Raw genomic sequence first — 24,591 nt, forward strand, 5'->3', positions numbered from 1 at the left:
TGGACCATGCAGTGAAGTGATTTATAAAAGGAAACAGATCAATGAAAGAAATGTTTAATAATTAGAATTAATTATTGAAATGATTGCCACATCTCCATCTGTGTGTTTCTATAAAGAAATCTACCAACTGTTTTTTGTTTCTTATTTCCTGGTTTTCTTCTTCTTGATGTTTATCAATGATGATGTTTCTGTCTCACACACACACTTGAGGCTGATTTTTGGTTTGGTGGTCGGATAATGAATAGAAAAAAAACTTAACACAGCAGCACCAGCTGACATCACAACGACTCTGTATTTACTTATTTACAAAATAAATTAAAGGTCAGTATTTTGCAGACTGAAACACACCAGAGCTGCAGTGATCACATGATTTAATGATCACATGATTTCTTCCTCACAAACGTCCTGTCACCAGTTACCATGGAGACCAGGGTCTCTATTGGTCTGCAGCGGACGGGGTCTCCGGCCCCTCGTGGCTCGGTCCGGACATCTGCATGAAGAGTTCCCTCAGCTCAGAGATGTCATCATCGAGGGACGGGATGGCACGCTGCTCGCGTTCCTCGATGAAATCCCACAGACGGACGCTGTTCATGAACTGGACAAAGAAACAAACAGAAACAGTTTACAAAGCACAAAACCCGGGACCAGACCAGGAGATAATGGCAGATGTAGATACTGACCCGCACGTTCCCCTCAGAGCCCAGCTGTTTCCGTGGCCGGTCGGGTTCTGCCCGGGTTCCGTCGGGGAAGGCGTGAAGGTACAAACACTTTCCTCCAAACGGACACGTACCTCGACCCTGGTCGAAGTACTTACAGGCCTTCTTACTGCAGACACAGTGAGAAAAGTACAGGTTAGGTGTACTGCAGATACTCATCACCCTGAACAAAGTACACAAAACATAAAATTAAATGTGACGTTTGTCCTGAGAGTCCAGATTTAGATTTAGTCATTTGTCAGACGCTTTTATCCACAGCGACTTACAAGTGAGGAACAAGGCAAGCAAAAACTAAATCTAAGTCAAGGACATGTGGACTCTTTTCTTTTGGTGTAACTCAGTGAAAGAAGCAGGTAAAAACAGCTACCAATGAGATGAGAGTGTTGAGAGAAGAAGCCGTTTTGAAAAGCCACTGCAATTCTATTGGTTGGAGCGCTGCAGGTGGACTTGGCTGCTAGCACACAGACAGGCAGCTCACCTGACTCCAGATTTGAAGAGTTCTATGAGGTGGTCCTTGTCATCCTGGTCTTCCACCCAGTAGACTGAGGGGATGACGAACTCTGAGATGACCCGACACTCTGGACATGATCTGAGACAGAGAGACCCTGTTACCTCACAGACCGGGTTTTGATGTCATAGACCCTGAACCCCGGGCCCAACTGTGTGGACTCACAGACTCACACAGTCCCATATTCACAGACCTCACCGACCTTGTCCTGACTTTCAGACAATAATGTGAGCTCATAAACCCTGTCTCACAAACTGGTCCTGGTGCCAGACAATAAAACAAAAAACCTGCAGAAGCCTTTTCTCACACATAAACTGGTAGAAACAGTTTATGTGTGAAAACAGTGAAAACATACGAAACTCACAAAGACCTGGAACAGCTGCTTCCCTAAACACAGAATTTGTACAGAAGTAATTCTTAAACCACACTTAAACCACGTCTTAGCAAATTTTTTCAAAGGCTGCCACGTGGAGAACAAGACGAGAATGTGGACAAACAAGAAGAGGAGTGCAGAGGGTGAGGTGAAGGCTTAGTGAGTTCTGTGATTATAATAGATTTGGTTTATATTACGGGAAGACACCGTTTGTTCATTAAAATGCGTGTGCTGCTGAGCTTCAAACCTGGTTTATTTCATTTTTATAGTTGGTTTTGTCTGTTTATAACCATTCTTTTATTTTCATTTCACAGACACTTTACTGTGCACATGCCAAGTGTGTAACACCGTTCTGTAACAGCTTGTTCCAGTTTCTGTGGCCCTGAACATGTTGTACAGTGAAAACGAGGCCAGTGCACGTGCTCCTAGATTTACCAGGTGTAGGTGTGGCTCTAAATATCGGATTGAAACTTAAAACATTTTAAGTGCGTCTGCATGTTTTAGTTTTAGTCATATTTGGCCCCAGGACTCTGGACTCCTATGAACTCTGACTCTTACTTGATGATCTTGTTACTGAAGTTTCTGGTGCAGCGCCACTGTCTGATACAGGCCAGACAGAAGGTGTGACAGCAGGAGGACAGAATGCCGAACCTGCGGTCAGTCGGGTTCGCCTTCAGCACCACCACCTCCATACAGATGGAACACACCTGAACAACAACAGAAGGTCTTTTTTTTTTTTTTTACAGGTGTGACAACAGCATCTGGTTTACAGCTCTCTACAGCACAGAAGACAGGACTTGAACAGACAAACATATACACCCTGGTAAATGAGAACTGTACTCAGGTTCAGGCAGACCAACTGTGCACGTAACAGAAGAAGGTCACGTTCTGTGGTATATTTTATCCTGCAGTCTGATGCATGGATGGTTGTGTAGCTTCTGACAGAGGGTAGATATACACACAATCCAAGTGAGGTAGCTGTGTCCTGACCCCTCTTTATGCTGCATTTATTACTCTGTGCAGGTTCAGCCTGGGAAGCCCAGGGTAAGAGGAAGCTCTGTGGTGTAACATGTGGAGCATGTTAATGAGGTGTTGCTGCAGTAACTGAGCCTGTTTTAACAGTTACTGCCTCAACAACCACCAGATCAGGGACCAACTTAACCCACCTTGTCCTGGCTGAGCTGGGCTGCAAACGCTTTCTCCATGTCGGCTTCAAAGGCCAGCAGACACATCTGCAGACACACACGTTGATCAATCTTTTTTCCCTCAAACTGTTACAGATTTTCACCGTAAAAAAGGAATTTCCCCTGTAATAAAAACTATTTTCACTGTTATAAAAACAGATTTCAGAAATAAAAATAAATCCCATTAGGACGACTACCAGACTTTACCTCAGTTCATTAAATTAAATTCACATGCACACCTTCTCATGCGCTCTCCTCTGCTCGGGGTCGTGGGGGTGAAGCACCTGCAATCCACACACCTCACACAGGTCCCCATGGAGATAAACACAGCTGTCTTCATAGTAACAGTGTCCAGCGACGGCATATGGACACAGCTGGGGGAGGTCCTGACAGGCCCCACCCAATAGAGGGGGGGCTACAGAGAACACAAGTAAACATAATAGACAAACAAATATGACGTTGATGGTTTAACATTTATTGGTCAGCTCCCCAAACCATGAACCAATCAGAAGCCAGTATTTTATCAATCCAACCTTGATCTTGTGCTGACGGGTCCAGGCCCGTCCTGATGGCGTCCACATATGACTGAGGAGCTGCCGCTGCGACCTCTGACCCCAAACTGTCTGCTGGACTCCCAAACACACTGTCAGCACCGAGAGCTGAGAGACAGACGGTCAGGAGGAGAGGTTACCAGTGTACCACTAAAACCACTCAAACCTACATCTGTGGGCAAATTATCACGAGTGGAACAAGCTAGTGGAACAGGTGAGCAGCAAAGGGAAGTGTTGGTGCTTCATAAATCCACACACCACCCTACCTCACAACAAACAGGCAGTCCTTCCAAACTAAACCCTAGAAGGAGAACATGTCCAAGGAACTAATACCTAGGAACTGATGTTCAGGAACTTTCCAGTGGAGTAAAAGTTTCTTCAGCACATTGGAATCTGCGTTTTCACAGTAGAACCCATGTCCCGGGACAGTGGAACCATTTTCCTCTATGGAACCCAGAAGGAAGTCACATACCTCCCTGAAGTTTACCTGGTCCACAAGTGGTGGACCTGTGATTTATAACACACTGAGCATGTACTGTAGTCCGTGATCACTCACCTCTGTCTCTCAGGACCAGCGTCTTCTTCCCTCCACCTCGGACTGAAGCCCCACCCCGAGCTCCTCCCACACCTGGCTGATCCTCTGAGGCTCCTCCCACTGCTGCACTGGATGGTTTGATGTGGTCATACCTGCACACAGGAAGTGATAAAGCTACTGTGTAAGTGTCAGATGAGTGTTACCTGTCAGGTGTTACCTGCAGCGGTCTCCGTAGGCACACACTCCTCTCTGGTAGAACTTGCAGATCGTTGAGGGTTTACTGTTGTTCAGGTCATGAGAGAACAGGCAGCGGCTGCCCTCTCTGCACACGCCGTGGAGGAAGTACCTGAAACGTACGTACCTGTTACACCTGATGCACGTAAAGTCACATCAGCAGCTTCCAACAAACGCACATTCATCACCATGCCAACAGAAAACGTCCTGCTCTGTGATTGGCTCTCTGTTGAAGCACCTTAACCATGGTTTCAATATGGTCACCTCTACAGAAGGACACCGAGTTCACTGTGGTATAAAAACAAACCCCACTAAACCACACGTTTCTTAAACAACCAGTAGCTGAGCAAATTTCTACGATGACTCAGACAGAGTTGGTGGGGCAGTGAGATGGTTAAACTAGTTAGCTAGCTGGTTAGTTAGTAACTGCATTGATGGCGGGACACAGGCTAACAGCTAACGGCTAAAAACATTAGCACACGGCTAACGCGTCCGCTTTGATATAGGCCAGAAACGGAGCCCGAGACGGAAACACAGACAGGTAACACACCGACAGGTGAGCGACAAAGCGATAGGGACTCACAGACTCACCTGCAGGTCACCTGTTTGGTGCTCATCGTCCTCAAGGAGTTTCTCCTGTAACGACTGCTTAGGAGTTGTCACTACGGTTCCCATTCAAACAGTTCCGACTGAGAACTGCAATCACAGCACGAAGGTTCCTAGGTTCCAGGAGTACGTTACCAGCGTATGTTATTATGATACTACTTTATACTTCGAATCACCTACATTTCATTGGGGAATTTTGTATTTGTATACATTAGTGTGTACTTGAGTGTAACAATTGAATTCTTCTGTTGTATTTTCAAACCAGGTCAGAAGAACTGAGGAAGGGTGCATAGTTTAAGTATTTAATTAATAATGGCATTTTTAATGAAAATAATTTTAATGAATACATAAGTAGGTTCAGATTTTGAATAGATAAATCTTCTCAAGACCCATTTTAACTTCCAGGAAGTTCCTAGGGGCTCCGAGGTACCAGTAGTTTACAGTTTGTTTTGCCAGAGTACAATCTCTGTTTCAATTTAATTTTATTTGTATAGCACCAAATCACAACACAAGTCAACTCAAGGCACCTTACAGAGCATAACTGTATACAGAAATATATAGAAAACCCAACAACCTCACGGAGCAGCACCAGAAGAGAGTGGAGAGGAAAAACTCCCTTTAGAGGAAGAAACCTCCAGCAGAGTCATCTGCATAACAATGGAAACTTATAGAGTGTTTCCTAATAATATTGCATAAGGGGGACATATATAGAGTGAAAAGAATCAGCACAGAACCCTGTAACCCTCCATAATTAACTTGTGCATGGAAGACTCATCATTAACATGAACAAACTGGAATCTATCTGATAGATACGATTTAAACCACTCTAGTGCTGTTCCTTTGATCCCAATGACATGTTCCAGTCTGTGTAATAAAATGTTGTGATCTATAGTGTCGAATGCAGCACTAAGATCTAACAAGACGAGTATAGAGAGTAGACCATTGTCTGATGCTAATAGAAGATCATTAGTGACCTTTACCAGTGCTGTTTCTGTACTATGATGTACTCTAAATCCTGACTGGAAATCTTCATACAAGTTATTGCTGCTCAGGTGGTCGTACAAACTATCTTTTCAAGAATTTTAGAGATAAAGGGCAGATTGGATATTGGTCTATAATTCACTAAGACCCCTGAGTCCAGAGTAGGCTTTTTGAGTAGGGGTTTAACTACAGCAACCTTAAAAGCCTGTGGTACGTAGCCTATTTGTAAAGATAGATTGATCTGATCTAATATGGACGTGCTGATCAAAGGTAAGACATCCTTGAGGAGTCTAGTCGAGATGGGGTCTAAGAGACATGTTGATGGTACCTACATTTACTCATTTACATTTACTACTAAGTATAAATTTGATGTAAGTGTATTAAACTTCATATAATTGAATGTTCTGGGTGTTCGTTTCACAGCTGAGAATATGTTTTGAATATTTGTGATGATCTGCGTCTTTTCAAAACTTCACCTTTTAGCGTACAGGTCAGACGTCACAAAGACTCCGCCTCCCCCTGTCACCCGGTCTACTTCCTGTTGTACACCTGTCCACCTGTCCAGAGTCCTGATGGAGCTCAGAGACTTACTGCGGTTCAGACACTGCAGCCGGACCATATACACGCTTGTTTATCCTGCGGGTCCTGCGTGGCTGCGGTGCCCGGTGTGCGGTCAGGTGGTGCGGCTAAGCTTGACGGAAGCTCCGGTCCGGATCCGGACCCCAATCACAGATGGACACCGAGCGGCCTGCAGCTTCCTTATCACGTCCCAGCACGGAGCAGCCGGATTCAGGTACAGCCGTCAGTTCAGTCTCTTTTTTTTATCAGGTCTCTTCTGTCCAGACTACAGTGGTCCCACCTGGTCTGGTGCTCTTTGGTGTTTTTGAAAATAAAAAAATCCAGACTTTTCAAAGAACCCTTTAAAGCTCAGTTAGAAACTGAGAATAAAAATGCAGCTGATTTAAAAGACAAAAATAAATGTGAAATAAAGACTGTAGGTAAAGGTGGAGGGAAACGTCACTGTCCCCACTTAAACACATTTTAAGTGTGTGACTCCACACCTGTTCAGGTGAGTCTTCAACACCTGAAGTTCAGGCAGAGTAGCGTCAGACCAACAGGAGTTTTTACATGAGCTCTGTTCACTTTACCTGTGTGACATCCATGACGCCTCTACACCTGTTCATTTCAGTGTGTTCTACTGTATTTGAATCAGGATGTTTTCAAACTGATTCAGCTGTTTGTCTCCACAGTGAACTGAACAGGTCTGAGCTTCATGTCGGCATCTCCAACTCTGAAGGTTAGAAGGTTACACCCGTTCACACCCAGTTTATTGTTTTATTTCTAACTTATTGTATTACAATATTTTTACATAAATATGACTTCCATTTAATTGAATGTTTATACAAATAAATTTTTATATAGAGAATGTATTATTTCTCTGATAACCTTATTGTTTGTTGGTGCAGGTTCCGTGTTCAGTTACACAGAGTCGGGGATTCAGTGTCAGCTAGTGGGGTGGGAGCAGAGCATCATCATCCCTTTGGTCGCCCCTGGCAATGACAGCCTCTGTTTCAGGACAGTGTGGGACAAACATCTGAGGAAGTTTAGTCATCTGAACACCTGGACAGCAGACAGGTGGGACCAGGTGAAACCTCTCTGACTGTTGTTTGAACACCGGGTCACCATGACGCTGTGACGGCTCTTTTCCCACCATAGGTTTCAGGAGGAGCGGGAGTTTGGGTCTTGTTGTTATGGTTTCGCTCTGAGCTTCATCAACCATGTGATGAGATCAGAGGGCAGCGAGCCAATCAGCAGAGAGTGTTTCACCTCTCAGTATGTCCTGCCCAGGATGGAGGTGGCCTCCAGGTATCTGTCAGTGCACCAGCACATCTGTCTGCATGGTTACTACAGCACCTCCGAATCCCAGGGTCCAGGAACTACCCAGAGCTTGGTCTTTTAGGAAACAGTCAGGTCCCCCAAGCACTGTGAACTACCCACTGTGCTTGTCACTGCAGACTGTACAGATGTTAAAATTGACAGTGTTTATTTTTCATTCATATTATTTCTGGTAAACTGCTTTTCAAACAGATTATTTTATCGAAACTCATGTCATCATTAAATGATTTTACTCTGCGGGTAAATCAAAGGGGGCAGGCTGCTCAGGTTTCTATACAAGCGGTAAACCAACAGCCTGAAAATAAAAAGTCGGTAAAACTGCTTCGTGGACTTAAGTTGTTTGATGTTACAGTGCAGCTGCAGGTGAGCGTCTTGTTGCTGTGTTATCAGAAACACCTGAGCCGACAGGTTGGGTCACAGTTGGATAGGTGAGATGGAAAAAGGAGTGACCTACATTCAGAGTAAAAGTACAATTACCACAATATAAAAATACTGACATATACTGTGAGTAATAGTGCAACATTACTAGCAATACAATACATGTATCAAAGTGAAGTTACTCATGCAGAATAATAAATATATTACTGGATTACCTGCAGTTCAGTAGAAGTTGAGAATCTATTGTGAAGTAAAAACTATGATAAATATCAAATTAAAATATTCATGTTAAGGACAGGTACCTCAAAACTGTACTTAGTTGAGTACAGTACTTGAGTAAATGTACTTAGTTACTTTCCACCAATTTTAAACTAACTATAATTAGTTTCAGTTCATATTTGGTTTTTATTAATAATGAAACTCTCATGGAAACACTGGTTCCCATAACAACGCACCAAAACAGTCCAGAGGTCACCTGTTCAGAATGATACTGCAACAGGTGAGCCAGGTGACATGACTGTCTTTCTGACACTACTAGCAACCAGAGAGGCTGGAACAGGAGAGTGGTGTCATCTGATAGGTTGTTACCTGGAGACTAGGTGTGTTGAGTCAGAGAGGAGGATCGAAGGAGAAAACCGGAGCACCAAGAAAAGTGAAGGAGTAAAAGGACGACTGGAGGAGCCAAAAGGAAGAGAGGACGTGATGAGCAGATGGAGCAGCCTCTGGAACCTGCCGTGATCCGTTTCAGTCACTGTCAGAAGGTGATCTTCTGCTTCTCGTTGCCAGAGCAGTGTCCCAGCTGTGGTGAGGAGCTGAGGGGGAGCAGGCTGCAGGAGGCGCCGGTCAGCCTCCCCTCCCCCCTCACCAGCGCACACAAGACCTCCTGCTGCCTGTTGGTTGCACCTGCACACGACAGCAAGGACAAGTAAGTACAGAAACAGGTGAACTCAGTCTGACCACTATAGTCCACAATAACCCCAGTCTCACCAGTGTATTTGTTCCTCAGGGATGTTGATGGGATGTCCGATCTACACACTGGCATCTCCAGCACCAAAGGTACCTATACCTGATACAACGGTAATCCACTAGAACCACACATTTGTGTGTCTCCTTAAAGTGAACATATTCTAGTAGGGTCTTCAACTCCGAACTCTGTTCTGAAGTGTTTTCCAGCTAGATCACGGTGCTAGCTGGGTCAGAGGTTCCTGCAGAGGTCGATGGACGGACTCGATGTACACTCGTACTTAGACTACTTATTCCCCGTAGATCATTCTGAATTAATTTCAGTAAATAATTGATCTAAACCTTTACATGTCTCTCAGACCCCATCCTGACTAGACTGCTCAAAGAAGTTTTATTTTGACGTCAACATTAGAGGAATATCTGTAAAATTAGGAACATCCTGTGATGCTGAAAAACTAGTCCATGCATTTGTTACTTCCAGACTGGACTATTGAAATTCCTTATTAATGGGATGTCCCAATAACTCATTAAAGAGCCTCCAGTTAATCCAAAATGCTGCAGCCAGAGTTCTGACTGGAATTAGTAAGAGAGATCATATTTCTCCTACGTTAGCTTCTCTCCATTGGCTCCCTGTAAAATCCAGAATTGAATTTAAAATTCTTCTCCTCACTTATAAATCACTTAATAATCAGGCTCCATCTTATCTTAAAGACCTCATAGTTCCATATTTATCCAGCAGAACACTTCAGTTATCAAATTCTTAAATATCAGCTGCACGTCCTTCTCACAGAAGCTAAACTTCGGTGATTCCACTGTTGATACTGTCTCACATCCACAGCTACACCCTCGACTTTCTTTCTTTACTCAGTAACTTCATGGAGAAACTAAGATTTTATTTAACATAATCAAGTAGTACTTTGAATTGCTGTGGTATTACTGGTTAAATTGGTTTAATACACCAGTTAGTACATCTTTACTTACAGTATAATGTTCTCTCTGTGTGCAGGAGTTGTGTATAACTACACTCGGAATGGGGTCTGCAGAGACCTCACTGGCTGGGAGCGCTGTGTCAGTGTTCCTCTGGTCCGACCTGACATGTTCCACCTGCTGGCTCAGTGGGACCAGTACCTGGACCGCTTCTCTGATGGACCCATGTGGGACCCTGCCTGGCACAGGTACACCTGTCTCTCTTTTTTGTCTCTCTCTCGTTTCTCCCTCTCTGTGACCTATCTGTCTCTCAGGTTCGACGAGGACCACCACAACTGCTTCAGTTTCTGTCTTGGCTTCATTAACGGGGTCCTGGCCATGGAGGGCCGGAGTTCTCTGAGCAGAGAGACCTTCACTCACACCTTCATCCTGCCGAAGATGAGAAGGGTTTCCAAATACACCACGCTCTACCAGCACATCCAGAGACACCGGTTCTACCTGGTGGACCGGCAGGAGGACACACAGGAGGACACACAGGAGGACACTGATCTATCCAGAGTCCAGTTTCACAAAGACTCACTGGACTCAGGTCATTAACAGAGACACAGTAGTGAAGAGCAGAATCTGCAGTTGAGGCCGGTGCTCACTCAGTTTAGACCCTGTGTCCACAGCTGGTCTGGATCCTGCTCTGAGTGGAACCCTGACTCTCAGACTGAAGCTTCAGCCTGATTCACCCTGAATCTGTCGCCTTGGAATCATTTTAAACTCAGGTAAAATATTTTCCATCAACAGTGTCCCCAAGCGGATCAATAAAGTATTTAAAAGTGACATCATCACACAGACAGAACCATGGAGCAACATCTGGCATATAAACAATATATGTACATGTACATGTGAAGTACTGTGTGTACTTGTATATTTTTCTTGAGTGGATGATTATCAGTTATCTGTGACAACTTTATGATAAATAAAGTGGTGTAAAAATGTTTGCGAGATGTTCAAGTAAATTAAAGTTTTATTTCATTGTGAAGCTTTGAACACAGGACCAACTACTGAGGGGAGCCGCAGACACGCAGTTTATGTGTCCAGGTCTCAGGTCCACTAACTGTGGCTGCTGCCACCAAAATACTGAAGCCTGCATTCTGTTCCAGTATGCTCCCAGAACATGATGACTGCGTGTGACTACTGACAGCACATGTAAATATACTATAAATAAATCATGTTCTCCACTTAAACCAGCTCACATTACAGTAATAAAAATCGAGACGATGACACGAGAGGACAATATCGAAGAATTTTACGTCATTCCTTATATTTGAAGATTTTAAGAGTTAAAAGAGTAATTAAATGTTTTTAACAGGATTATACCTGGAACACAAAAACAGGAACTGGTTGAACGGACAAAAGAAATCGATAGTTCCACCCGGACACGAATTCTGTGACACGGCAGCGTGCGACAGAAAAACAATTCCGACTGGAATGAATTGGCTAAATGTGTATAAGCAGAAACTGTGAATACGAACTCAAACCGAGTCAGCTAACAGGTTAAAAAACTTACAAGTTAACAGGTTAATAAGCTAACAGAGAAACTACAAACGAAGGTAAAAAGCTAACTAGCTAACAGGTTAAAAAACTTACAAGTTAACAGGTTAACAGGTTAATAAGCTAACAGAGAAACTACAAACGAAGGTAAAAAGCTAACTAGCTAACAGGCTAGCTAGCGACACCTATCACTTCTCAGCAGCAGAAACATCTTCACAGCTCGGATCCTGGTCTGACCCGGTCCCATTCACTCCCATCAGCATGCAGGCGGAGTTTCGGCCTCCCCGCCGACGCACTCGGGTTCGGGAGGAGTACGAGGCCCCGTTGCCGATCAGTCGCAGCCCCGGGGAGAAGATCGACCTCCGGGCGGACCTCATCAACCAGCACGTGCTGGTCTGTGATCCGGACCACATCGAGAAGATCTACAACCAGGTGAGAAACGATCCCCCTTATTTAAAACCGGTTCTTCTGAGTTATTCCACATCACCGAAAACTAGGTTCAGTTCTACCATTTAAGGTTTGAATTGATCCACATTCTCTAAAACCAGGTCTGAGTTAATCCACATCACTGAGTATCAGTCCTCCAGATATGCATGTCGATGATGTGACATGAAGCTGGATTTTGAGGCTGGTTTAAAGTTTATCCTGGAGCTGTTGTCATAGCAACAAGTCCCGATAAAGTCAGGTTTATTCAGAGTTAACTGGATCGGGACTAATGGTTCGGTTTCCTTAAGGTCTGACAGGATTGAAGGATTGTGACTGTTGAAGGACCAGTGGAGCCAGAACGCATTAAAGCTCTTTTTAAAACGATGAGTCTAGTTTAGAAACATTTAAAATTCCACAGCAGAGGTTCGACGTGGGCTCCAGACCGGAACCAACATGATTCGTGGGTTAGGGTTAGGACTAGTCTAACTCAGTACTACTCTGCTAAAGCTGCCGTCTCAGCAGCAAGTCATATACTCACATCCTGTGATGTAGGTTAAATTATGTTATTTTATGACTGTTTGGTTTGTTTGTGGTTTAAATTCTCTATTATACCAAATATTTCACATGTAATGAGCTTCAATTATAAGAAACGCATCCTGTCATTTTACTGATTAAACTATAAATGTAAAACTTAAATCGGTAAAAAGAAAAGAAACACAAGGCATTAATAATATTTACATTTTTACATTTTACATTTAGTCATTTAGCAGACGCTTTTATCCAAAGCGACTTACAAGTGAGGAACAAGGCAAGCAAACAAAATCTAAGTCAAACAAAACAACATCAAAGCAAAGTGCTATCGAAAAAGTGTTACTGTTTCAAGAGATGTTAGAAAGAAAGGGTAGAATTTTTTTTTTTTTTTTAAGTGCAAAGGAAGATGCGGAAGAGTTCTGTTTTCAGCAGTTTTTTAAAGATTGCAAGTGAGGTGGCTGAGCGTGCAGAGATCTGCAGCTCATTCCACCATCGTGGGATCACTGAGCTGAACAGTTTTCCTTGGTGTCGACTGTGTGGTGCTGGTACCACCAGACGACGTTCCCTGGTTGAGCGCAGTGGACGGGAAGGGATGTAGACCTGAACGATTGAATTGAGATAAGATGGAGCTGTGGAGTTAACCACTCTGTAGGCAAGAGACAGAGCTTTGAACCTGATCCTTGCAGCCACAGGAAGCCAGTGCAAAGATCTGAAGAGTGGTGTGACATGAGACCTTTTTGGTTGATTAAAAATGAGGCGTACTGCCGCATTTAGGATCATTTGGAGGGGTTTGGTCGTGGATGCCGGTAAACCCATCAGTAGTGCATTGCAGTAATCCAGGCGAGATAAGATCAACGCCTGTACAATGAGTTGGGTTGTATACTCCGTCAGATAGGGTCTGATCTTTCTGATATTGTGGAGGGCATATCTACACGACCTAGCGACTGTGGCGATGTGATCTGTGAAGGTCAGCTGGTCATCAATGATGACCCTCAGGTTTCTGGCTGACTTAGTAGGGACAATCACCGCAGATCCAATGTTAATGCTGATGTTGTGTTGAGTTGAAGGTCTGACAGGGAAGACTAGAAGTTCAGTTTTGCGTATGTTGAGTTGAAGGTGTCTTTTTCTCATCCAGGCAGAGATGTCAGAGAGACAGGCAGAGATGCGAGATGAGACAGTTGAGTCATCCGGCGGAAAAGACAGGAAGAGCTGTGTGTCATCTGCATAGCAGTGATAAGAAAAGCCATGAGAATGGATGATAGAGCCTAGAGAAGAAGTATAGATTGAAAAAAGAAGAGGACCAAGGACTGAGCCCTGCGGTACACCGGTGGAGAGGTTATGAGAGTCAGAGACACGCCCCTGCCAGGATACCTTAAAGGTTGAGAGCTGATCCAGAGATGCCCAGGTCTGAGAGTGCAGTCATGAGAATCTGATGGTTCACAGTGTCAAAGGCTGCAGATAGATCTAATAGAATAAGGACAGAAGATTTACCTGCAGCTTTTGCCACCCGTAGGGATTCCACAACAGTCAGAAGTGCCGTCTCTGTGGAGTGACCACTCTTGAAGCCAGACTGATTGACATCAAGGAGGTTGTTCCGGGAAAGAAAGTCAGAGAGTTGATTGAAGGCTGCACGTTCCAGAGTCTTGGCCAGGAATGAAAGAAGAGAGACCGGTCTGTAGTTCTCCACAAGGGAGGGATCCAGAGAAGGCTTCTTCAACAGTGGAGTAATCTGGGCCTGCTTAAACGAGGTGGGAAAGGTGCCTGTTGTGACAGAGGTGTTGATGATCTGTGTAATGGCTGGTATTAGTGTTGGTGCAATAGCTTGAAGAAGACTAGAGGTGATCGGATCCAGAGAGCAGGTGGTCGGGCGATTGGAGAGGAGGAGGGTGGATACATTGTCCTCTGACAGTGTTGAAAAAGTGAAGTGAGATGCATCGTCAGGTTTAGTAAGCAGAATGTCATTGTCAGGAGGAGTGAACTGGGAGCTGATGGCTGCCACCTTGTTGGTAAAAAAGGAGGCAAAGTCGTCAGCTGTGAGACAGGTGGGTGGTGGAGGTGGGGGTGGATAGAGTAGAGATTTGAAAGTTGAGAACAGCTTTCTGGTGTCTGTGGTGTTGCTGAGCTTGTCCTGGTAATATTCAGTCTTTGCCCTGGTGACACTGTAAGAGAAAGATTGAAGCAAATCCTGACACTCAGTTAGAGCAGGTTGAGACTTGGATTTGCGCCACTTCCTCTCAGCACTCCTGAGCACTGTGCGTTGTTCACGGATCTGGTCAGTGAGCCACGAGTTGGAAGCTGAAGGAGGTCTAGTAGATGTCAGGCACAGACTATCCAGGCAGAACGAAAGAGTATCGCAGAGCCTGTCCCTGGCTGCGTCGGTGTCGTAGGTGGATAAAACCTGCGATGAGGGCAGCGCTGCAGAAACCAGGAAAGACAACTGATCCGGGTTGAGAGATCTGAGGTTGCGGCGGAATGTTTCCAATGCAGTGGAAGAATGAGACGGTCTAGAGATGAAGACTGTGAGCTGAATGAAGAAGTGATCCGACAAATGCAGAGGAGTGACAGAGATGTCATCTACAGTGCAATTTCGGATCAGAACAAGGTTCAAGTTGTTGCCAGCTTTGTGAGTTGGAGGAGTGGAGACTAGTCTAAGGTCAAACGTGTTCAGAAGAGCGAGCACGTCAGATGCCTGTGGTTTGTCAAGGTGGATGTTGAGATGACCTAAGACGATGAGAGGAGTGCCATCTTCAGGGAATTGAGACAATAGCATATCCAGCTCGTCACAAAAGTCCCCCAGCTGGTCCGGCGGTCGGTAAATCACAATGATGTGGGCTGTGATCGGTGCTGTAATCCTAACGGCATGATATTCTAAAGAAGACAGATTACTAAAGGGTGCCATAGTGAAGAACTTCCAGGTATCGGTTACTAGGAGACCAGTCCCGCCCCCCCGGCGTGATGGGCGAGGAGTGTGAGAAAAAGCAAAGCCGGTGGAGAGTGCGGCTGGGGTGGCCGTGATTTGTGGAGTAATCCAGGTCTCCGTAAGTGCAAGCAGCTGAACAGCTGAGGTTGTAGCAAATTGTAGCAATATTGATCTGTCAGGGCTGAAACATGCAGGTGTTGCACACTTATACATGTGTGTGTGATTTGAACTAAAACCTGAATGTTTTCAGTTTTTTCTGATAAATCACAACATTTATTCGTTAAAAAAACAAGTGATCACAGTGAAAACTCTAAGTAATGAAATCAAAACATTTCAAAGTAAAAGTTTTGTTGATCCAACACCTGAACCAATCAGATCTTAGATCAGGTGTGAGCCAGGTGTTTCCCATCATGCCCTGAGGTTGCTTACAGATGCATGACTTGATTGTGCAGTTTGAAGGTACTTTAAAATTAATGTGTACCTGTTGTCATAGCAACAAGTCATTGACACCTAAAACTAAAAACAGGTGGCAGGTAAATGTTTTTTTGGGGGGAGTTTTGTGTCTCAGGTTTATTGTGTTTCAGGGTTATTTTGGAAAAGGCGTGCTGTCCAGAGCCAGACCGGATCACAGCCTCTCTGATCAATGGGAGCGTAAGTTTACACCGACACACAGTGACATCATCATGAGTCTGATCCAATCAGGGGTTTTGTTGAAGTCAGTTGGTCTGGTTTTTGTTACAGAACACGAAGGTTTTTTTCTACCTGTCGTTTCACAGTCCAGGTGAGTGACATCACAGCCTGTATTTTCATACAATGATATTACATCCTGTGCAGTCACATGATTATGTCACATCCTGTCCTGCCCCAGGTATGAGGAACTGCTCAGGTGGGCAGGGACTGCTCTCTCTGCTCAGGGATTGGATGAGGAAACTGTCAGTCAAATGCTGCTCCAACTCTCCCAGCCAGTAGAGATGGAGGATGTGAGGAGGGAGGTGGCAGGGGGGAGGGAGGGAGAGGAAGGAGAGGGAAGACAACCAGAGAGAGGGGTCAGACCCCCCACAAAGAGGCTGAGATCGGGGTCAGAGGTCAGCCCAGAGCCCAAGAGAAGCTGCAGGTAGTTTGGTTCACCTCACTCAACAGACTCCACTTAAGAAACTTTTGTTTATAAACTAAAAATATTTCAGTTTTTCTGGTGACATATGTTTTTGTAATGTATATATTGAGGGGTCCTTGTAATCCAAGATGATTTTCAGAAGGTTCTGACACTGACGTTCAGTATGAACTAATCCAGGTTTAAAGGGTCAGTTCCTCCAAATAGAGTCTTTCTGTTCAATTGAAGAGTTTCTGTCCAGAGTTTTGGTTCCATGTGTCCAGTTGGAGCTAAAAACATGTTTGTGTGCTGTGGGGGAAATATGCGAAAATCTGATTAAAAAATCTTTGTTTGTTTAAACATCTCAGCCTTGACAAACAAGAACTGGAGCCTGACACCAACTCTGATCCGAGCTCAGACAAAGACTTGGACTCCAGCCCTGATCCTGAGCCTGTGTCTGAGCCTGGCTCTGACTGTGATCCTGATCCTAAGCGTTTAGTTCCAGGTCCTGGGTTTGTCCTGGTGGTCTCTGACCTCTGTGAGGTGAGTTAGCTGTTATCTGTTAAGTGAATTTAATGAATTTCACATGACTATGATAAGTTAATTTAATGAATTTAACTTGACTTCGGTAAGTGAATATAATAAATTGAACGTGACTTTGTTAAGATACTTTATGAATTTAACGTGATTAGTTAAGTTACTTTAATGAATTTAACTGACTTAATGAATTTAAAGTGACGTTGCTAAGTTGCTTTATGAATTTAACGTGACTTTGTTAAGTTACTTTATGAATATAACGTGACTTTGTTAAGTGAATTCAATTAATTTAACGTCACTTTGTTAAGTGAATTTAACGTAACTTTGTTAAGTTACTTTAATTAATTTAAAATGACTTCATAAAGTTACTTTAATGAATTTAACGTGACTTTTTTAAGTTACTTTAATTAATTTAACGTGACTTTGTTAAGTTACTTTATGAATTATGATTTAAGTTTAAGAGTCAGCTGTTCCTGTTGCCTTGTAATTAATAGACACACTGAGGTTTTGGGAATCTAAAGTAAAGTGAACAAAAACTTGCTGTGAGCTTTATTTGAAAAATCCTCGATTTTCAGATAAACCAGCTGACGTCACTATGTTGCTGGAAAATAACTTTTTGAATTGAGGGAGCATTTAGCTCAGCTAAAAGAAGAAAAGCTGCTGGGCTCATATTTAGTTTCAAACATTAGTGAATCCCTTGAACCTTCAACAGCTGCTGAGTTTTTGTTATGTGTCTGCAGGTTGGTGGGGGGTTCAGGGAGGTCAGGCGGACCCCATTCTCTCTGTCAGAGTACCTGCAGCTCAACCTGGAGGAGGTAACACGCCAACACTCTGTCAGCAAGGGACACCAGGACTCGACCTGAGCAGCAGAACATCCGCTCGTCCACTTAAACCTGGAGCTTTGTTACCACAGCTCAGAGTTCTGCAGCCACAGTGTCTCACTTGTTGATCTCACCTGTGCCTGTATGTGGCCCCTTCACTGTCTCTCTCTCTCTCTCTCTGCAGGCCTTCTTCCTGGTCTACTGTCTGGGCTGCCTGTCTGTCTTCCTGCACCAGGTAACTATCACATGTCGACTCAGAAAAAGTCCAACATAAACCTGAGGAGGGAGCTCTGTCCCAGGACACCCGGGACAATGACACTGTGTAGATCTACGTTAGATCAGAACCGATCAAATCTGTGCCTTCTGATTAAATTACCTCATTGTTGTCCTGTGCTCTGATTGGTCAGGAGCCCCTGTCAATCATGGAGCTGTGGAGGAAGTTCCGCTCCCTGCGTCCTGACTTCATCAGCTCGTATGCAGCCTATCACCACTTCCGCAGTAGGGGCTGGGTCCCTAAAGGAGGGGGGGCGGCCAAGTACGGAGCCGACCTCAGTAAGACACGCTTAAAATACACACTTACAAATGCACACCTAAAATACACACTGAAAATACGCACTTACAAATGCACACCTGAAATACACACTTAAAATACACACTTAAAAATGCACACCTAAAATACACACTTAAAATACGCACTTACAAATACACACCTAAAATACACACTTAAAATACACACTTAAAATACACACCTAAAATACGCACTTACAAATACACACCTGAAATACACACTTAAAATACGCATTTGGAAATACACACCTAAAATACGCACTTACAAATACACACCTAAAATACGCACTTACAAATACACACCTAAAATACGCACTTACAAATACACACTTAAAATACACACTTACAAATACACACTTAAAATACACAATTACAAATACACACCTAAAATACACACTTAAAATACGCACTTACAAATACACACCTAAAATACACACTTAAAATACACACTTACAAATACACACCTAAAATGTGCACCTAAAACTTAGAAATACATATTTAGTATTTAAAGTGTGTATTTCTAAGTGTGTATTTGTCAGTGGACATCCTTAACTGGACTTCCAGTTAAGGATGTTTTGGTATTCATCAAGTAGTCTGCTTCAGACTGAAGAAGCTACTTGATGAGTAGCGAAACGTGTCCAGTGACCAGGATTCAAGTTCCAGAGAATCTTCACCGACATATTTTTAAATGCACACAGACTCGAACTGAATCTGATGATTCACTTTTCTGGTTTCAGTGTTGTACAGGAAAGGACCTCCTTTCTACCACGCCAGGTAACACACAAGTCCTCAGTTTGTTATCTGTCCTGAGTTTGTCTTCTGTCCTCAGTTTGTTGTCTGTCCTCATTTTGTCTGTCCTCAGTTCTTTGTCTGTCCTCTGTTTGTCTGTCCTGTTCGTTGTCTGTCCTCAGTTTGTTGTCTGTCCTGAGTTTGTTTTCTGTTATCAGTTTGTCTGTCCTCCATTTGTCCTCTGTCCTCCGTTTGCCTTTCCTCAGTTTGTCTGTCCTCCATTTGTCCTCTGTCCTCCGTTTGCCTTTCCTCAGTTTGTCTGTCCTCCATTTGTCATCTGTCCTCATTTTGTTTCAGTTCTTTGTCTGTCCTGAGTTTGTCTGTCCTCTGTTTATCGTTTGTCATTTGTCCTCAGTTTGTCTTCTTTCCTCAGTTTGTCTTCTTTCCTCAGTTTGTCTCAGTTCTTTGTCTGTCCTCAGTTTGTCAACTGTCTTCATTTTGTCTCAGTTCTTTGTCTGTCCTCATTTTGTCTGTTCTCTGTTTGTCGTCTGTCCTCCGTTTGTCTTTCCTCAGTTTGTAGTCTGTCCTCAGTTTGTCTTCTGTCCTCAGTTTGTTGTCTGTCCTCTTTTTGTCTGTCCTGAGTTTGTCTGTCCTCCGTTTGTCATCTGTCCTAATTTTGTCTCAGTTCATTGTCTGTCCTGATTTTGTTGTCTGTCCTGAGTTTATCTGTCCTCCGTTTGTCATTTGTCCTCAGTTTGTCTTCTGTCCTCAGTTTGTCTGTTCTCTGTCGTCTGTCCTCCGTTTGTCTGTCCTCAGTTTGTTGTCTGTCCTCAGTTTGTTGTCTGTCCTCAGTTTGTCTTCTGTCCTCCGTTTGTCTGTCCTCAGTTTGTTGTCTGTACTCAGTTTGTTGTTTGTCCTCTTTTTGTCTGTCCTCAGTTCTTTCTGTCCTCTGTTTGTCTGTCCTCAGTTTGTCGTCTGTCCTCCGTTTCAATTTCAGTTCAATTCAATTTTATTTGTAGAGCACTTTTTACAATTCACAAACCAGCTTTACACAAGCAGAGGGCGACGGTGGCAAGGAAAAACTCCCTGAGAAGGCAACAGGAAGAAACCTTGAGAGGAACCAGACTCAACAGGGAACCCATCCTCATATGGGTGATTACATGCTGTGTAGGCAGCAGGCAGTCCAGTATAATAGTTAATGTCTTTAAGTTAATGTGGAGTCCAGTTAGTTAATTGCAGGCAGACTTGTTCTATTCTTGGACTATCGAGCGTTGAGTCGAGACCTCCTAGAAACGGCTTCTGACGTCCGCTGAGGCCAAGACCGACTTCATAGTAGTGCGTGACCAACTCCAGTCTCCAAACGCATCCCATTGGGCAGACGGTGGATCCAGGCGACGAGATCTCCAGCCAGAAGTTGGGCATCAGGATGAGTCAGACAGGTCCAGAGGGCAGAGGGTGGAATGACGTGTAGCTCGACAGAGAGACAGGAAGAGGGAAATAGAGAGGTAGAGAAAGAGAGAGATGGCAGTTACTTGTATTCACAGTCAGATAAAGTTTGAGGTGAATGTATATGTAGAATAGTGCAGCAGGGACTCCGGCAGGACTAACTATGACAGCCTAAGTAAAAGGGTGGGCCAGAAGGAAACACAGAGATGAGGGCTCCCTGGGATGTAGAGCAACCAATCACTTCACCATCAACAAACCTGAGTGATCAGTGAGAGTTGGGAAGACAGCATCTAAACATACCAGTTCACCATAATGCTCTACGTCCATGAGTCCTTCCCAAATCTATTTACAAAAATACTTGACTAAATAAATAGGTTTTCAGCCTAGACTTAAACACTGAGACTGTGTCTGAGTCCCGAACGCTATTTGGAAGGCTATTCCATAACTTTGGGGCTTTGTAAGAAAAGGCTCTGCCCCCAGCTGTAGTTTTTATGATACGAGGTACTGACAGGCAGCCAGCATCCTTTGATCGAAGTAGGCGTGGTGGATCATAAGACACTAGCAGTTCACTTAGATACTGCGGCGCAAGACCTTTTAATGCTTTAAATGTCAGAAGTAGTATTTTAAAATCAATGCAAAATTTCACAGGGAGCCAGTGAAGTGTAGATAAGATAGGGGTGATGTGCTCATATCTTCTGGTTCTAGTGAGGACTCTCGTTGCTGCATTCTGAACTAACTGAAGCTTGTTTATGCACCTGGTTGAACAGCCAGACAGTAAGGCATTACAGTAGTCCAACCTAGAGGTGATGAAAGCATGGACTAATTTTTCTGCGTCATTTAGTGACAAAATATTCCTTATCTTGGCAATATTTCTGAGGGGAAAGAAAGCTGTCCTGGTGACATTATCTACATGAGCTTCAAATGAAAGACTGGAATCTAGAATCACACCACGGTCTTTTACTGTTGCACTAGACGTAACAGAAAGGCCATCTAGAGTTACGGTGTGATCTAACATCTTGCTTCTAGCTGCAGGTGATCCTATAACTACTACTACAAACTCTGTCCGTTCTCAGTTTGTCGTCCGTCCTCAGTTTGTCCCTCTGCTCTTGCTTAGTTATTCGGTGGTAATTGAGCGAGTGGATGATGTGTTCAGGGGCTCAGCGTTGCGTCCCTTTTCGTGGCGTTCACTGGCGGCTCTCAGCAGGATCACGGCTAACGTCTCCAAGGTAACGAGTGTTCAGCTTTAGTCTGCTCAGACCTGATTGTTTTTCTTGCACAAACACTTTTTCTGGTGGTTTTACAGGAGCTGATGTTGTGTTACATCATCTATCCAGCTGTCCTATCAGAGGCTGAGCTCGACTCACCTGAGTGCCTGAGCAGACTAAAGGTTCAGGTAAGAAAAAAATCCGGTTTAATATTCATATATTTTCTTTCTGGACGAATAAAGATTAATTTTTCTCTCCAGGAAGTGATCATTAGCCGATGGGTTTCCTCCAGAGAGCGAGCGGAGCAGGACGATATCTGATGATGTCACAGGGTGGTGATATGATAAAGAAACTGATGACATCAGAGAAGAAATCAGGAGATAAAAATGGATGCCCTGAAGAGACAATCAAATTATATTTATATATAAAGAGGTTCAGAAGGTTTGTTTTTGAATTATTAAAAAGGAGGAAACAAAGGAACACGTGTTGTGACTTACTGATGAAAACAAACCAGAGCTGCACATTTAAACACACGTCTGTGAGCTAATAATAAAACACACGTGTGATCTATGGGCAGCACACAGTCAGAGGCCAACCTCCACAATCCAAAGACATGTGGTTAGTTTACCTGTTCAGTCTCGTCCTTAACCACTAAGCTCCTGTCATCAGCTGTTGTTGTTTTCGCTGTGTGTGTGCTGCTCAGTACACCAGGGGCTTCCTTCTTTGTCAGGACATTGTAAATTGTTATATTGAAAATTGGCACAGGAATCCCACAGAATGGGCAGAGTAAAACTGTCTATTTCTAATGTCTGCTGTGTTTTCAGCTTCACTCAGAGACTAAATGGCTTCCAAATCAGTGGAGGATTTGTGCTGTCCGGTCTGTTATGAGGTCTTTAGAGATCCAGTTCTTCTGTCCTGTAGCCACACCTTCTGTAAAGACTGTCTAAACAGCTGGTGGAGAGAGAAAGTAACACAGGAGTGTCCAACCTGTAAGAGAAGATCTTCAAGGTCAGAACCACCTCTAAACCGGGTCTTAAAGAACCTGTGTGAGTCCTTGATACTGCACAGAGACCAGAGAGAGAGTTCAGATCAGAGATCTTCAGAGACTCTCTGCAGTCTGCACTCTGAGAAACTCAGACTCTACTGTCTGGACCATCAGCAGCCAGTTTGTTTCGTCTGATTCAGGATCACAGAGGGAATCTGCAGAGATCCCTGAAGACTTTACAGGACAAACTGGAGCAGTGTCAGAAAGTCAAAGTGCAGTTTGATCAAACAGCTGAACACATCAAGGTCCAGGCCCGACACACAGAGAGGCAGATTAAGGAGCAGTTTAAGAAGCTTCACCAGTTCCTAGAAGAGGAAGAGGAGGGCAGGATGGCTGCACTGAGGGAGGAAGATGAGCACAAGAGTCAGAGGATGAAGGAGAAGATGGAGACTCTGAGCAGAGAGATAGCAGCTCTTTCATATACCGTCAGAGCCACAGAGGAGGAGCTGAGAGCTGGAGACGTCTCATTCCTCAACAACTACAAGGCTGCAGTGGAAAGAGTCCAGCAGCGCCCCCTGCTGGAGGATCCACAGCTGCCCTCAGGAGCTCTGATAGACCAGGTCAAACACCTGGGAAACCTGACCTTCAACATCTGGACCAAGATGAAGGACGTGGTCTCCTACACTCCTGTGGTTCTGGATCCAAACACTGTTCATCCAGAACTGAACCTGTCTGAAGATCTGACCAGTGTGAGACCAGGAGAGAAACAGGAGCTTCCTGAAAATCCAGAGAGGTTCAGATACTGGTCTGTTCTGGGCTCTGAGGGTTTAAACTCAGGGACTTAGAGCTGGGATGTTGAGGTTGGAGACAGTTCATACTGGGAACTGGGTGTAGCAGCAGAGTCTGTCCAGAGGAAGGGAAGCATACAATCTGGATTATGGGGAATATGGTTCAACAACAGTAAGTACTTGAGATTGCGCAACAATTTTTTCAGAGTGAAGAAGAAGATCCAGAGGATCAGAGTGAATCTGGACTGGACCAGAGGGAAACTGTTGTTCTCTGACCCTGATACTAACACACACATACACACCTTCACAGAGAGGATGTTTCTGTACTTTAACACCTGGGGTAACCACTCAGTGAAGTTTAAACCAGAGAAGGTCAGTGACAAGACAACAGGTTTATAAAATGAAACTGTAAATGAATCTGAACAGTGTTTACATATAACAGAATAACAAAGGTGAAATTTCTTGTAGTAAATAAATTTAAGTGTTTTGGTATTTCTGCTCATGAACTTATCTGGCCTCATTGATTCTGCTGATCCAGTTCGTTTACATCTGTTCCTCTGAGTTGATGGCCACAGCTTCACTTTTTAAACTGACTTATTGCTTGATTCTCAACTGTACTCTGACCTGCTTAAAGGCCCTACGAACGCGGGCTGATGTTAACCCTCATGCTTTGCCATTTGTTTGGAGATCCATAGAAAATACACAGAGTCTCTTTGGTGCAATAATTTACTGAGAAATGTATTTTAGCTGCTGGAGGTGAATCTGCTTGTTGTATTTAGCAGCCCATAATAATACCTTCCACTCACCTTACTTACCAGTCCTTGTTGTTAGTGATTAATTCATGAGATTGATAGTAATGATACAAATAGAGATTTACAATCCTAAACGTCCGGGTTCAAACGGATGAAGTTGATCAGCTTCAATTATTGATCTGATGTGAATGAAAGAAGAACTGATAGAATGGGGCTCTGATACTGAATGACAGGGTCCTCAGAGTAAGACATCACTAATCTAACATCAATGTGTGGGTTTAACTGAAAACCGTAACAGACTGATGAGTAAAAAATATTATTACATATTATTTAAAATATGAATTATTTCGATAATAGTTCAGGTTTAGAGAGGGCAGGCTTTGTCATTGTATTGTCCCCT

The 24,591-nt window shown here is 43.9% G+C and overlaps 3 protein-coding genes and 1 pseudogene across 11 annotated transcripts; 3 read left to right on the plus strand and 1 right to left on the minus strand.

Moving 5' to 3' along the window:
• Positions 1-273: 273 nt before the first annotated feature.
• Positions 274-4,801, minus strand: mkrn2 (makorin, ring finger protein, 2). The gene is made up of 10 exons (XM_026349809.1): positions 4,693-4,801; positions 4,085-4,213; positions 3,889-4,019; positions 3,315-3,440; positions 3,021-3,196; positions 2,764-2,829; positions 2,156-2,304; positions 1,195-1,305; positions 681-825; positions 274-595 (listed from the first exon to the last, which is right to left on the minus strand). Exons 1-10 carry the CDS (start codon positions 4,716-4,718, stop codon positions 437-439), a joined length of 1,218 nt encoding a protein of 405 aa, XP_026205594.1. The 5' UTR covers positions 4,719-4,801; the 3' UTR covers positions 274-436.
• On the plus strand, positions 4,088-10,882 carry LOC113155240 (MKRN2 opposite strand protein). 5 transcript variants are annotated; one of them, XM_026349857.2, is made up of 8 exons: positions 4,088-4,220; positions 6,172-6,481; positions 6,939-6,985; positions 7,155-7,323; positions 7,405-8,887; positions 8,969-9,018; positions 9,932-10,100; positions 10,167-10,882. In XM_026349857.2, exons 5-8 carry the CDS (start codon positions 8,673-8,675, stop codon positions 10,447-10,449), a joined length of 717 nt encoding a protein of 238 aa, XP_026205642.1. In that variant the 5' UTR covers positions 4,088-4,220; positions 6,172-6,481; positions 6,939-6,985; positions 7,155-7,323; positions 7,405-8,672; the 3' UTR covers positions 10,450-10,882. The 5 variants fall into 5 exon arrangements, with proteins under 5 accessions (XP_026205642.1, XP_026205641.1, XP_033181856.1 ...); XM_026349856.2 differs by having other exon boundaries at positions 7,405-7,554; positions 8,749-8,887; positions 9,932-10,882; XM_033325965.1 differs by having other exon boundaries at positions 7,155-7,554; positions 8,749-8,887; positions 9,932-10,882.
• tsen2 (TSEN2 tRNA splicing endonuclease subunit) lies at positions 10,536-22,143 on the plus strand. 5 transcript variants are annotated; one of them, XM_033325963.1, is made up of 14 exons: positions 10,536-10,622; positions 10,884-11,049; positions 11,655-11,826; positions 15,856-15,922; positions 16,013-16,052; positions 16,140-16,385; positions 16,730-16,904; positions 17,639-17,713; positions 17,904-17,954; positions 18,127-18,271; positions 19,024-19,060; positions 21,576-21,687; positions 21,765-21,854; positions 21,927-22,143. In XM_033325963.1, the coding sequence occupies exons 3-14, from the start codon at positions 11,656-11,658 to the stop codon at positions 21,984-21,986; spliced, it is 1,269 nt and encodes a 422-aa protein (XP_033181854.1). In that variant the 5' UTR covers positions 10,536-10,622; positions 10,884-11,049; position 11,655; the 3' UTR covers positions 21,987-22,143. The 5 variants fall into 5 exon arrangements, with proteins under 5 accessions (XP_033181854.1, XP_026205589.1, XP_033181852.1 ...); XM_026349805.2 differs by lacking the exons at positions 10,536-10,622; positions 10,884-11,049 and adding exons at positions 11,318-11,396; positions 11,477-11,541; XM_026349804.2 differs by lacking the exons at positions 10,536-10,622; positions 10,884-11,049 and adding an exon at positions 11,305-11,541.
• Positions 22,144-22,249: 106 nt separating this feature from the next.
• Positions 22,250-24,546, plus strand: LOC113155205 (annotated as a pseudogene).
• Positions 24,547-24,591: the final 45 nt, after the last annotated feature.

Source organism: Anabas testudineus, chromosome 5 (genome assembly GCF_900324465.2).
Source record: "Anabas testudineus chromosome 5, fAnaTes1.2, whole genome shotgun sequence".
NCBI classification, from domain to species: Eukaryota; Metazoa; Chordata; class Actinopteri; order Anabantiformes; family Anabantidae; genus Anabas; species Anabas testudineus.

What these genes read in the sequence shown, in the direction of transcription:
- mkrn2 (XM_026349809.1), bottom strand. Translation starts at nt 4,718, where the DNA reads ATGAGCACCAAACAGGTGACCTGCAG. An exon ending in GCCTACGGAGACCGCTGCAG is followed by an intron (nt 4,020 to 4,084) that starts GTAACACCTGAC and finishes TCCTGTGTGCAG; the next exon opens with GTATGACCACATCAAACCAT. An exon ending in CTCTTCAAATCTGGAGTCAG is followed by an intron (nt 826 to 1,194) that starts GTGAGCTGCCTG and finishes CTGTGTCTGCAG; the next exon opens with TAAGAAGGCCTGTAAGTACT.
- LOC113155240 (XM_026349855.2), top strand. Translation starts at nt 8,673, where the DNA reads ATGGAGCAGCCTCTGGAACCTGCCGTGATCCGTTTCAGTCACTGTCAG. An exon ending in GCACACGACAGCAAGGACAA is followed by an intron (nt 8,888 to 8,968) that starts GTAAGTACAGAA and finishes TTTGTTCCTCAG; the next exon opens with GGATGTTGATGGGATGTCCG. An exon ending in TGGCATCTCCAGCACCAAAG is followed by an intron (nt 9,019 to 9,931) that starts GTACCTATACCT and finishes CTCTGTGTGCAG; the next exon opens with GAGTTGTGTATAACTACACT.
- tsen2 (XM_033325963.1), top strand. Translation starts at nt 11,656, where the DNA reads ATGCAGGCGGAGTTTCGGCCTCCCCGCCGACGCACTCGGGTTCGGGAG. An exon ending in GAGCCCAAGAGAAGCTGCAG is followed by an intron (nt 16,386 to 16,729) that starts GTAGTTTGGTTC and finishes TAAACATCTCAG; the next exon opens with CCTTGACAAACAAGAACTGG. An exon ending in TGTCTGTCTTCCTGCACCAG is followed by an intron (nt 17,955 to 18,126) that starts GTAACTATCACA and finishes CTGATTGGTCAG; the next exon opens with GAGCCCCTGTCAATCATGGA.